Here is a 13,162-nt window from a genome sequence, read left to right as displayed (position 1 = left end):
ACCCCTGAGTTTCTAATTTGTTGAAATTTGGAAACAATTCACACAAGTTAGAAGTAGATGCCGTGGCCATATATTCATCACTAGTTGCGTGTTGCCTCCACCACTATCATTATCCTCAAAGCTATCCAAATCCTATGATATGAAATGAGACCTCAAGATGTTAAAATTGACAACAAACTCTACTTCACCTATGTTAACAACCTCCCCTTCCTTTAAACCCATAAAACTTATCCGTCCATCACCTTCGTCACCCTCAAGAACTTTGGTAAAGTCATTGAAACATGATCTATAGGCTGAGCCTACAACCCAAATTTAACTTCAAAATCTGCATAGTTGTTGCCTAGGGCATTAAAATAACTTTGATCGGTCAAGACATTCCCAAGCTCAGGAGTGGTTACCCTTGCAATTGTTGGGAAAAATACTGAAAGATGGTTCACTCTTTTCCCGCTTGTGTAAAAGATCGATAAAGAAAAAGAAGTACAAAAAAGGTATTTGTAAATAATACCCGTGTGAATAGTGTCGTGAATAGTACTTGTGCGAGACCCATGTGAAAGATAACAAGAATAATTGATTACAAAAGAAACACAGACACAACAATATACGTGGTTCGGCTCTACCTACATCCACGGGCATAATGGGACTTTTCACTATGAGAATGTAGAAATACAACACTTGTTGAATGCTTGGATTTATAACCAAACCCAACCTTCTATCCAAAATTGGATACCCCTGTACACCCTCTCTCAACTCACACTCTCAACTTTGAAGAATTTCAAACCCACTACTCCAACACATATACACCTCACTCAACTCTTAGAACCCTGTACTTTCTTTTGTCACTTTCTCATCCCTCAAGCAAACCCCCCATCTATTTACCCATCTATAAATAGATGGGGAGGTGAGCGATTAAGAGATAAACAAAATCTCACATTAATTGCATTCGTCTTCTTGTAATTAATAAGGAGATAATGAGATAATGAAACTCTCTCCTTTAACCTCCTTTAACATGTGTTTTTCTCTCTTTGTCAACAAAGAAGGCTGAGAAAAAGATGCACCCAATTTATTAGTCAAATTCAGTATGTCCTCTTGTGAGGAGGACCCACAACAGCAAGTACTTCCTCTACCTTACTTTCCCAAATGAGGACTTCCCCAAACTGAGTTAAAATGGCCATGGAAATCCAAAAGTATGTGCCCCCTGTGACATAAACTTGCATCACTGAAGCTGATAAAATCTCAGGTATAGCAACTATCCATAGAAAGATCGATTGAAAGCTAACATCCTCCTCAACGCTTAATGCAATAGCCTCAATTTGCCTCTTATGTTCGTCCATGTTCCCAATACTTTGATCCAATTCATAGAAAGTATCCGAATTTAAATTTGGAACTTTATCAAATATCGGATGACCATCCGATTACTAATTGCTAATTGTCAATTTTTTATTTGCAGCTGCCATTACCAGTTTTCAAATCTGGTTATCAGCCTTTTTAGAGGGGAAGAAATGTTTAATTGAATGGTTTTTCCATAGTTTCGGATGAGTCCAACCTATTAACTAGGGTTAACTAGTTAAGACTTTGGTGAGTGTCAAAATGTCACTTGGTGAGATACCATTTAAAAGAAAAAACATTTTACTATAATCAGATAAAATTTTAACATGATATAATCCAACTCAATAAATAATTATTCAAATCCAGTTGCTTATCAAATGGATACGGATATTTTCTTGTAAGAAAATTTCTGAATCCAGACACACTTAAACAAATACAAATGCAAATCTTGGTCAGATTTCTGCTGCCCATTTACAGTACCTCTAGCCCAACGGGTAAAGGATTGTGCTCTCTTCATCAAACCCCTCAATCACATGTTCAAGATTGGATCCACCTTTGTCCACTTACAGTCCACTTTATCTGTAGGAGGATTGTGGGAAGAGCACAATCCTCTACCCAAGTCTAGTGGCTGCATCAAGTGAACCAACATCAACATATTCTATATACCCTTCAAGTGGGAATTTTGGTCGGCATCCCTTTACTTGGGAATTTGGAACTGATTAGTACGTACAAACCCAATGGAAAAATAAAATCAAGCGTAGCTAGAGTTTTGGTGAAATAACAGATACATCGACTAACCATATTGTTACTAACAGTCTGGTTCCCCAATGCTCCAATCACAATGCTTATGAAAGTTTCAGATACTATTCTTCTCTTTGTTCACCTGCATAAGAATTTCCCATGACAAGGTTAGCTACTTTCCTTTCAGTTGGAAATTTCATATGTAAGTTCACCGGTGATCCCACACTTACTAGGAGATGCAGGCGGAGAAATCTGTTCAGGTTTGGAATGAATACTCGTCCCTGTGCTCAAAAGTTCCGTCAGTTGAAGATACATGCTGTCAATGAAACCTTTACTTTCTTGTAGTGGCTCCTCGATGGCAACCTTCAGCTCCCTTAATGCTAAACAATACATTTCCTACATCAACCCCGCTCAGATGTAAGAGACGTTACCAACAGCATTTCTAATTCATAGGAAAAGGTGTAGGTCATCGAAACTCTCAGTGACGCTTAATTAGTTCAAGAAAAATTAAAAAGCAGCTTACACGGATTGATTGATGTGAGAAAAAGGAATCCAACTAAGATTTGCAGCAGAAGAGAAGACAGAGCATGGAAAGACGAAATTAAAGAAAGGGTACGTTACATACCATGAAGTGATCAAGCTCTGACGAAGCGGGCATCCTACTGTTTATCTCATTACTTGACTGATTCACTGAACTCCTTTGAAGTCCTTCAGTGTTACCCATGCTAGCCTGAATTCAAGACAGAAACTTTTATCCGGGATACATAATCTTTCTTAATGTGTTGAACACCATAAGCGTTTTTGGCCATTTAAATTTAGGGCTGAGACTTGAATGCTGCCATTAAATGCACAATACTTAGTATTAATGGTCATGATCAAGATTGAGATTTTGATTTCAACAGTTGCCAGTACAGTGCATAAATGCGCAACACTAAAGTTGAACTATAAATTTAAATACTATGATAGTATAATGAATTTTTTTAGGGTAAAGATATTATAATGACTTGGTTGAGAGAGAAGAAAGAAAACTCTCAAAACTATGGCTAGAGTTAACCTTAGATTGAGAGCAGGGTTGATGGTCGTGGTTTCTGAAGATTCTTATCACATCACATCATGATTGAATCAGATTGTAAATATCTTATTCTGCTTTTAATCAATGTAAGCAGTACCCCCACCCCCACCCAAAAAAAAACGAAAGAAAAAAAAAGGAGAGAGGGAAACCTTCAAACAATCGAGATGGTTCTTAACCAAAAGATCATATAAGGGATGAGAAGATATTCTCCTTTTGAGAACCTCGTGATCTTCTGTTGCACCACTACTGGTACCATCATCTCCTCTTCTTCCTCTTGGTGTTGCCACTGAGACTGCTGAGAACCTTTCAACTTTCTCTTTACTGATATCTTCCATTTTTGAGATGGTTGAGAAACTAGAAGCTACAGTTGGCCAATCCTATGAGTTGCCTTCTATATATAGATAAGTTCACCACTTCAAATCCAAACCTGTAAAAGGAGAAGAGAACATGTATTACAAAAACCAGTGAGGTCTGCAATCAATGCAGAGAACGAGCATTTCTACGTACGAAGAAAAACGTAGAAAAGCCAATAGTTTATCGTAAAACGTGTACAATACGGAAAAGGTTCAACGAATTCAAGTTTCACTCACCATCTCTGAGAGATTTCTTCGATAAAGTTTGGGGCAATCCAAATTGGAACTCAGTAATCCTTGTTTGGCCGGCTGGGTTAAGCAGTCAGTATCTGCATTAGCTTAGAGCCTTAGATCCTTATTTTTGGCATTGCGAAAGGAACTACTCATGGGCATCTCGAAGAAGGTGTCCACACATCGTACTGGTAGTTTTCACTGTGAGATTTTTCTACTCTTAACTTTGCTTCACGGACGTAACCAAACAAAACAAGAGGAAGGTTATCGCTATTTGCTGGCCATCAATCCCAGCATCGTTAAAATTTGAGCCTAGATTTACAAAATCGATAAAATAGTAAAATCCTTTTAATGATATTTATAATTTGGAACTTTTACACTTTAATATATAGTTTGTGACAAGATGCCTTAGATCCTTTTTCTTGTTTAATTTGTGGATTGATTCTAAAGATGGCTAGCAATAACCCTTTTCTTTTTTCTTGTTTGTTTTGTCGAGATTCTTCACTATATATAAAACATTTTATATATTCATTGTATAGTGGTGTCTGCAAATCTGTATTTGAGTTGCCATGCGCTCGATTGAATTCTGCTCATAGGGGGTAGTGCTTGAACCCTTAGTCATTAAATCCATGTCAAACAGGGTTTCTGTCTTGCTGGTAAAGGGTATCCAGATGAAAACAATGGTGCTGCTTACCTTTGTCTTTTCCTCTATTCTATAAGTAATTTCATATAAAGACTTAGCGGTTAGAACTTTTTTTCGCTAATGATTCCTTCATATAAAATGCGAAAAACATATACAAACTTACGATCAAACACAGGTTACCAGTTAAAAACTTATCTTTGCAGTCTTTATCAAAAATCATGTCTGATCCATGCTTATCCCAGCTACCCAGCCACAAAATCTAACGTATAGATATTAGGATACGAGGCATGCCCTTATAAATTCTTTAAAAAGAGAAAGTTGAAAGTTCATGAATGCATGAACCATACTTGTGAAATTAGGATACGAAGAAGCATGCCCTTATAAATTCTTTAAAAATGTAGTCACAAGGGGGAGAGAGAAAAAAAAACCTATCCTGGTAATTAAATACAACCTAATGGTTAGGTTTTACCTTGCACTCTACATCAAGAAATTCAAACCACTTTGAGCACCCAAGCGAACACCCAATATCCAACTGATCGCACCCAAAATTCAGTGGAATAGAAACAAAGAACAAGACCACTTCAAAAATTAACTAAACCATGAGAAAACCAACCAAAAATAGGATAGGATTACTCATGAGAGAACATAGAACACATATAGCAAAAAGAAAAAGGACATTCTATGTACATACACCCAAATTATATTAACAGAGACCTGGAAGGTGTAACTAAACAGTAGCAGTCTGGTTGTGAAGACCTGGAAGGGTTAACTGTTCGTGCATATCAGATCTGTCTTCAGGATCGATATCACCAGAAATTTCCTCAATGGACTTGCCTTTGGCTTCAGGTATCAAGAACGAAAACAAGAAGCCAATGAAGTCAATCAACCCAAGCACAATTAAGGCATATTGCACACCAATACCAGGTGGGTACCCTGGAGCCGTCTGTGATTGGTCTGATGGCTGTGCAGCATACAAGAATCCAAACGCTCCTATAATCGCCCCTGCCTTCCCTGTAGCTGCTGATATACCATGGCATGTCGACCTAAGCCTGGCTGGGAATATTTCTGCAGGCACAACAAATGTTGTTGTATTGGGTCCAAAATTGGCAAAGAAGAAGGTTAAGCCATACATGACTACAAATCCAATTTGGTGTTCAGGTGCTTTCCAGTAATCATATGGAATTGCAAGTGCAAACATAAACACAGTCATGAAGAAGAAACCCAGCAATTGAATTGTGAGTCTTCCCAGATAATCAATGAGGGCCACTGAAAACCAGTACCCAGGAATGGTACCACAGAGGGATATGATGGTTTGTGCCCTTGCAATATAGTAAAGCTCCTGAAGTGCACTCATGCTGTTCGCAGAAGGTAACCAATTAACTGAAATGAAGATGTCCTTCTGGAATAAAGTTTGACTATAAAATACAATATCAAGTAGAAACCATGTTATGGAGGTTCCAACCAAGTGAAGCCCATGGCGATGAGCAAACTCTTTTGAAAACAATCCATAATTGTTAGAGGGCTCCTCTGACATCCTTTCCACTTTCTCTTGTTCTGCTTCTATCTCCATCTCCAAGACAGTTGCCATATCTGCAGCAGCTTTCTTGGCATTCCGAGCAATAAGCACAGTGTAACGAGCAGTCTCAGGCATCTTCATACGCCAGTAGTAAGTGAGTGCTGCAGGTATGCCACCAACCATCAAGATTATACGCCAAACATAGTCGGCCTGTGGCACCGTGGAGCCTGCAGGGTCTAGGTGGTAAGGGAGAGCAGGAAACCTGGCCTCAAATGACATAGAAACAACTAGGGCAACGATCCCACCAGCCAAGATCCCAAATCCTTGCATGGCGAAGACAGCAGAAATGAATGCACCTCGGGTCTTTTTGTTAGCATATTCAGACATAATGGTGGCCGATAATGGATAGTCTCCTCCAATGCCAAACCCTAACCAAAACCTAAAGAAACATAAGGTTGCCATGACACCTTTGGCAGTGTGTCCAAAGGAGAGCCCAGATGCGATAGATGTGACAACCATGAGCATTAATGTGATACCATACATACGCTTTCGACCCATTTTGTCTCCAAACCACCCGAAAAAAAGCTGGCCTATGAGGGTGCCACATAATGCAACACCGTTGACGGCGGCCGCTACATTTGGGGGCAATGAACCAGGGCTGGCTGATTCAGGGGAGTAATAGTAAATGCGGCCGAGCAACTTGGTGATTAAGGAGATGCAGAAGAGGTCATAGGCATCAGTGAAAAAGCCCATACCAGCAATCACAATTGCTTTGAAGTGGTAGCATTGGGTCTTGGCTGCATCCAGTGAGTTGAGAACTTGGAATTGTTGCCTGGCCATGGTGAACTCCTTCCTCCTTCACGGATCAGTAGCAGGAAATGTTATATTAGCAGAAATGGTTGAGAGGGTTGATACACTATCGTCTGCTAGCTCCCACAAAATTCAAGGAGGTTTTAGTAGAAGGACTGGATCAGCGTTTACCACAGCAACCATCGAGGTTGTAACAAGTTGCCAGCACTCTGCAGGTTAAGCTCCATTGCTTCTTGTTCTATGATTCATGATGACAATTAGATGAAAGTAGCATATAAAATATATCATTTCGTCATTATCAAAATGACGTGATTGTAGTTAATCAATTTCAACCGCATATATGAAACTAAAGTTGACTAAAATTCTCATAGGACAACCATGCTTATACACGCCTAGCTGCAATATTCATGCTTGAAATCTCTTTGTAGTCTTATACCCAAAAAAATATCTCTTCGAATCTTTGATTTTTTATTTTTCTTTTTTTTCTTTTTATATTTATATAATATATAGGATTTTGTATGGATTTAATTTTTCATTTATTTTAATAAAATTATTAAAAAATCGTGTCATCTTAACTTACAAACTTAAGTAAGAATAAGGAACTAAACCGAATAAAAGATCTTTTAAATAATGATCGAGTGGATGGGGTACCAACCATATCAATATTCAATTATTTTTCAGGCTGATTCAAATTATTGAGGTGGATGAATTATTCCAAGTTTTGTGTGATATTCCTTTTAAAGCTTAGCGAATCTATTAGACCATTGTTTGTTATGATGAATGGTATAGAATGTTGGACTGTTAAAAATGATCATTATCCATAAACTCAATATAACAAAAAGGAAGATGCTAAAATAGATGAATGACAAAAATAAGAAGGATAAAACGAGAAATTGATCATATTAGAATTGATCTTGAGTAACTCCAATAAGTGATTAGTTATGAGAAAGTTGTTTGAGATGGCACAGCCATGTTCAACGGAGGCCTATAAATGCATTTATACAGAGATAATTTAGATTGAAGAAATTAAAAAACCTAAAGGCAAATCTAAGATAATCTTAAAAAAGAGATGAGAAAGAATATGCATAGCTTAGACCTTACATCTAGTATGAACTCAAACAAAGTTGATTGAAAGGCAAGATTCCATATAACCTACTAAATTTACTTGAGACATGTTTATTGTTGTTCAAATTCTTCAAAACAAATACAAATGTAAACCCAGATAGAAAGCTAATTATCAATTGCATCCCTACTTAGACATTTAATGTAGGTATTAGTGGATTGCACTTTAAAACGGTAATAAATGTATCACTCAAGTTTTGAAATTCTGAAGTAACAAAAAGAAAAAGAAAAGTAAAAGTAAATAATAATGAATCATTGAGGCATTTTTTTTTTTTAATAGTTAATTTTTTATATACTGGGGTTAAAGGTACTACATAATATATCATCAGGCATGATCAAATCCATGTTTTCTTCATTAAGAAGTGTTGGTCTTACCAACCAATTAATCCTGTGACGGTTTTCATTGAAGCATTGTTCATTTGGTAATAATGGACACGTCTTGTGAAGAAGTCGCAGGTTTGATGCTCCCATTTGTATCCATTTGATTCGTTTACTGGAAAAGAAAGTTCAATTTCGTTTGATTTTTTTTTTTTTCTTCTCTTTTTCTTCTTTTTCTTTTTAATATATAGTTCCAGTTTATTTGGTTGTGTGAACCACTGTAGGTTATGTAATAAATTCCGAAAGGAAAAAGGTTGGGTTGGGCAGGTTCAATGTCAAATCAGGCCCATCTCAAGCCTAATGCCTGTCAAATTAAATCTGAGCCAGGCTGGGCCTGGGCCTGGGCCTGGACCGTGATCTACCAACCTGATCTTGGACTAGGATGGGCTTAAAGGAGAGTCGCTCATCTTCACCCCTCGGTCGCTAACCCCGTTACGAAACAAATTCGATTTGATTATATTCTCCAGCGCCAGTGTAGCCTGCACGAGAGTTTCAAAGCCTACTTCTCTAAAGCTTGACCTTTCTAATTGAATTTGGTTCACCGGATTGACAAGTCTTCAGTATTTTTTTTTACGAGCCAAACTCTCTTTACTCTGTTTTCTTATCTTGCTAACAATTTTTGCTGAATTGTGCAATCTGTTCAATCTTTTGGAAGTATGTTTTTGTTTTCTCATACAAATTAAAATGAATAGGGTCCACAGAACATCATGATTTAACACAGAAGCTTATGCCAGTAATCATGCAATAAAACTTATCTGATCTTCAGAGCTGAAACTTCTTGCATGCAACCCCAACGGTGCAAGATACAACTAATGGATAGAAGATTACAAGCAATTCTCTATTATTGGAATCGATCCTCATTGGACTTTTCTCAAACACTTGACGGGAAGTGAATGTCGTATCCAATATTGCATGGGGAATGGTTTAGAAACTTGAATATGATTGAACAAGTTGCAGAGACAAGAACAAGTTTACAAAAGCATGCAGGAGAAGACACTAAGTGCATTCCAATCCTTTCTCTGATAAATGACCACTCTGATGTCCTGATACAAGATATGGGCTACGCCCAGTTTAGGTAATAGAACTAAAACACCACATCGTCATGCAGTTAAAAGTAGCTGCAGAGAAGAGCATGAAGTTGTAATCACAAATCCATGGCAGATGTAAATCACATCTCCCCCCACCTCTGCAAGAATACTTGTTGAAACTAGGTTGTGTTTGGTATATTTAATTCTCAAAACAGTTCTTGTAATTCAAAAGTTTATTACTACCCATGAAACGTTAACGTGGTTAGTCAATTTGAATTGAACACCTAGAGGACCTGACGAGATTCCAAGAATTCGAGACAAGAAACCTTGGAAAAGTTGCACCTGGAGACAAATGAGAAATGACAATGGAATCAAATCTTTTACTATTCGCCCACAGATTAGTAGTTACTTGCTTTTTTGCCTGTTTCCAAGTTCCAACTACTGAAATTGACTGTTAGTGCATGTTAGTATCTAAGGGAACCCCATCATCTTCTCTTTTGTCTCCCGTTTATTGGAAAAATTAAAGGAGGAAACAAGCTCCTATTCTTCCTTCCTTTCCTTTCCTTTCCTTTCCTTGTATGGAAAGGAAAGTTTTAACCATGCTCCTGACTCATGACCCCAATTGGATGGTTCAAACTTTAAAAGCAAAGCCTAGACAAACCCAACATGCTACACAGTTGAGATCTCACTTCATTCTACAATTTACATCCAATTGGGAGACCCATTCTATTGTAGGACCCACTCCACAATCCACAGGTGGGCCCAAGTGGTCTGTGTCAAGTGGGCTGTGAAAGGGGGTACGGGGGTATGGGGTACTATGGGTTGAGGATCTGCATTAGATATAGTTTATGCTTGGTTCAAGTGCTATGCAAATTCACATTAGGAGAAGAGGGCCTAGGCCAACTTGATTCGAGGTGTCAACCTGTTTACTCATTGAAACTCTACAAATATGTACCTTAAGTTTTTCTATAGTCATTGTGAGATATGGGGAATTTTGCCTTGGGGTGTATTTCTTTTTGTCTAAGCCTTAGAGTCGTTTTGGATTAAAGTTTTTGTAATGCCATTGTGGCAATTGGTTGATAGATCTCGATATAATCTTCTTCGTACATATTGAAAGTTCTTTTTCTTTACCCATTGATGTAGCACATTACATTGATGTGCGAAGCACATTAAATCTCTATACGTGTTGCTTTTGGTTTGTTCCTTTTCTTGTTGTAATTCTCTATTTTTCTGTTTTAACGTCTATGAAATAACATAATTTGGAAAACAACACATTTTAAAACATGGAATTGTTCTCACTTATCTTGCCTTTAATTTGTCCTCTATATGTTGGCGACAAATGTTGTCCCAAGCCAACTTGAGTGAGTGATCGTGTCGCTAACCAATCAAAAATAAAATCCTATACTAACCTAGCTAGCAGAAAGTATGGGGTTGAACTATGGGGAACTAAAAGGCTAAGTTACTAAAATTGAATTCCACAAAACTAAATTTAAATTAACTATTAATTAATGCAAAAAGTTGAACTATGAATATGTGAAGATCTCTGGGATTTCGAAACCCCAATGCTTTTCACTTACCGATATAACTCTACATTTCAAAGCAAATTAAGGATGGTCTTCCTAAGTATGCCCTATCTTCACAAGACTATCGTCTTTCGCCGAGGCTTGGCATGCTTAGTTTGCTGAGCTATAGAACATCTTTGGCCAGACTAAAACACAATCAACTAGAAGATATAGAACAATCAAACTAATGAAATAAGCATGGTCCATCTACATCCCAAATAAAAGGAATTAGCTACTCATTATCACAAAGTTCATAAGACAAATAAAGATGAAACATAGGGAGAGAGAGAGAGAGAGAGTGAGAGCCGTGTTCGCCGTCTTCTCCTCTTCTCTGTGGCTGGCTTCTCTTTTATGTATCCCACACACTATGAAGTCCCTCTCTTTATCAGTCAATTCGACCTTTATTCATTCAGATTTTGAAAAAAACTCAAAACTAAAAAGTTTTAGATATCTTCGATATCGTTCCATAGCATCTTGAATCACCGCAATCCGAGGTCATACGAGAGAGATATGCCCAAAATATTGAAGGTATGTCTGTTTACCCAATTTTCAGATTTATTACCAATTTTGTTCCGTAGATCTCCACATGTTTCCAATTTGGCTAAGATTTCACTTTTCATGATTTCTTGGGCAACAAGATTGAATGTCATGATTTAAAATCCACCAATATCTAATATATTTGCCAACTTTACTCCATATTATCTCTAATAACCAAAATTACATTTTTCCTAAAAATACACAAAAATAATCAATTAGCTCTCTTTTAATTAACTAAGTATGGGAAATTAAATCAAATAAATAATGATAAATGCATGCTTATCAGTGAGAACTGCCCATGGGCAGATGGACACCATACACGATTATCTACAAGTAGACGATAATGCCAATGAATTTGAGAAAGATCATTTCACCAATCAAGAAAAGCTTTGCACCAATATTACTCTTCCAACTTCCAGTTCCATCACAAAGAGTCGTAACCCTATATGTGATTTGTTTGCCTAGGGCCTCTACCAATGTTGTTGCTTAGCGAATGGGTCCACCTTTTATCCAAGGATTGTGTCACACCCCACTCAGCCGATTTCAAACATACTTGAATACTCATGGATGTGATAATACTACAGGATCAGGTTCATGGCCAATCCATAACCATATAACACAATAGAGCATAATCCAATAGCAGAAAAGGAAGTAAAGTATCAAATGTTATTACAGTTATCCTCAAATCATTACTTAAGGTTAGTCAAAATCATAATCAGAGTTTAAAGAAGGAAAATTGTTTAACAACAGAAGTCAAAATGTTCTTGAAGAGAATTAAGAGTATAAGTTAAGAGCGTCAATTGTGCACCAAAACCGTTTAACCATACCAATTCGCTCCATTTAAAACTTCACCTTTGAAAATTTGGTATGTTATGTACTAAAATTGAATTTTAATTAGGTTCGGTACAATACTAGTTTTAATGGAACCATACTGCGCTACGTCCCAAAACCATACCGAATTTGCATAAAACGGTATGGTACCATATCAAACCGTGTACACTACCAATTAAATACCTAACCGCTAACACTATTTGGTTATTTCATCTGGTACCGTATAAAACCGTGTACACTACCAATTAAATCCCTAACCGCTAACACTATTTGGTTATTTCATCTGTAAGTCAATAAGCCCTAACGAGGAACGGCTCTCTTCGACTCTCTTCAACTCTCTTCTCGTTGGTTCTCTGATCTCTCATAGTGTCCTGATTTTATTTGATTTTGATCAACATTGGGGTAAGGTGTAACGGCCATGGCTAATGGCTTCTTCAAAATAGGTAGAACTAATTCTACATCTTTTTTGGTTCTTTGCCAATAACTCATTTCTTTCTACATGTAATGCGGCTGCTCCCTTTATATTGGAAGTATTGTGTTTTGGCATGCAAGAACTCAAGAGTCTTATGCTTGTATTCTTCCCTTGTTTCTTCATTGTCTTTTGGACAGGTGTTGCAACCACTTACACAAGATTTTTTGCTGAAATAAAGAAGAACTATGATTATGGAAATTTGATTTTTCTCTTAACATTTAATCTGATTAACTGTATCTAGTTACCATATTAATGTGTTTAAAATGACATACTAGCTATTCTACACAATTATTATCGGTTGTGCTATCTACCTTTCGTGAGCCTAGTGATTTTTCCAAATTGGTCTGGGGAGGATCTCTATAATTCCGCTGCCAACAAGCTTGAAGGTTTGGCAAGATGATCAGAAAAGGGTAGGTGAATGTTAGAGATAACTTTGTATATAGATCTTTCATGAACTTCTAGTTTTCAGATTCGAGAAGAGAACTGACAATAGTCATGTTGTTTCAATTGCCAAGAACAAACCTTGGAGTCTTTGGTTTC

The 13,162-nt window shown here is 37.3% G+C and overlaps 1 protein-coding gene and 1 pseudogene across 1 annotated transcript; both read right to left on the bottom strand.

The window, feature by feature from the left end:
• Window positions 1-2,250: 2,250 nt before the first annotated feature.
• Window positions 2,251-3,474, bottom strand: LOC149024829 (homeobox protein knotted-1-like 7). The gene is made up of 3 exons (XM_089143540.1): window positions 3,289-3,474; window positions 2,693-2,797; window positions 2,251-2,463 (listed from the first exon to the last, which is right to left on the bottom strand). The coding sequence occupies exons 1-3, from the start codon at window positions 3,472-3,474 to the stop codon at window positions 2,251-2,253; spliced, it is 504 nt and encodes a 167-aa protein (XP_088999666.1).
• A 1,384-nt stretch (window positions 3,475-4,858) lies between these two features.
• Window positions 4,859-6,920, bottom strand: LOC149024828 (putative inorganic phosphate transporter 1-3 pseudogene; annotated as a pseudogene).
• Window positions 6,921-13,162: the final 6,242 nt, after the last annotated feature.

The sequence above is a fragment of the Hakea prostrata genome, chromosome 2, assembly GCF_041222555.1.
Source record: "Hakea prostrata isolate BN-2017 chromosome 2, UWA_Hpros_2, whole genome shotgun sequence".
Taxonomy (NCBI): Eukaryota; Viridiplantae; Streptophyta; class Magnoliopsida; order Proteales; family Proteaceae; genus Hakea; species Hakea prostrata.
Note: the sequence above shows the minus strand (reverse complement) of the source record. Positions and strands in the feature narration are given on the sequence as shown.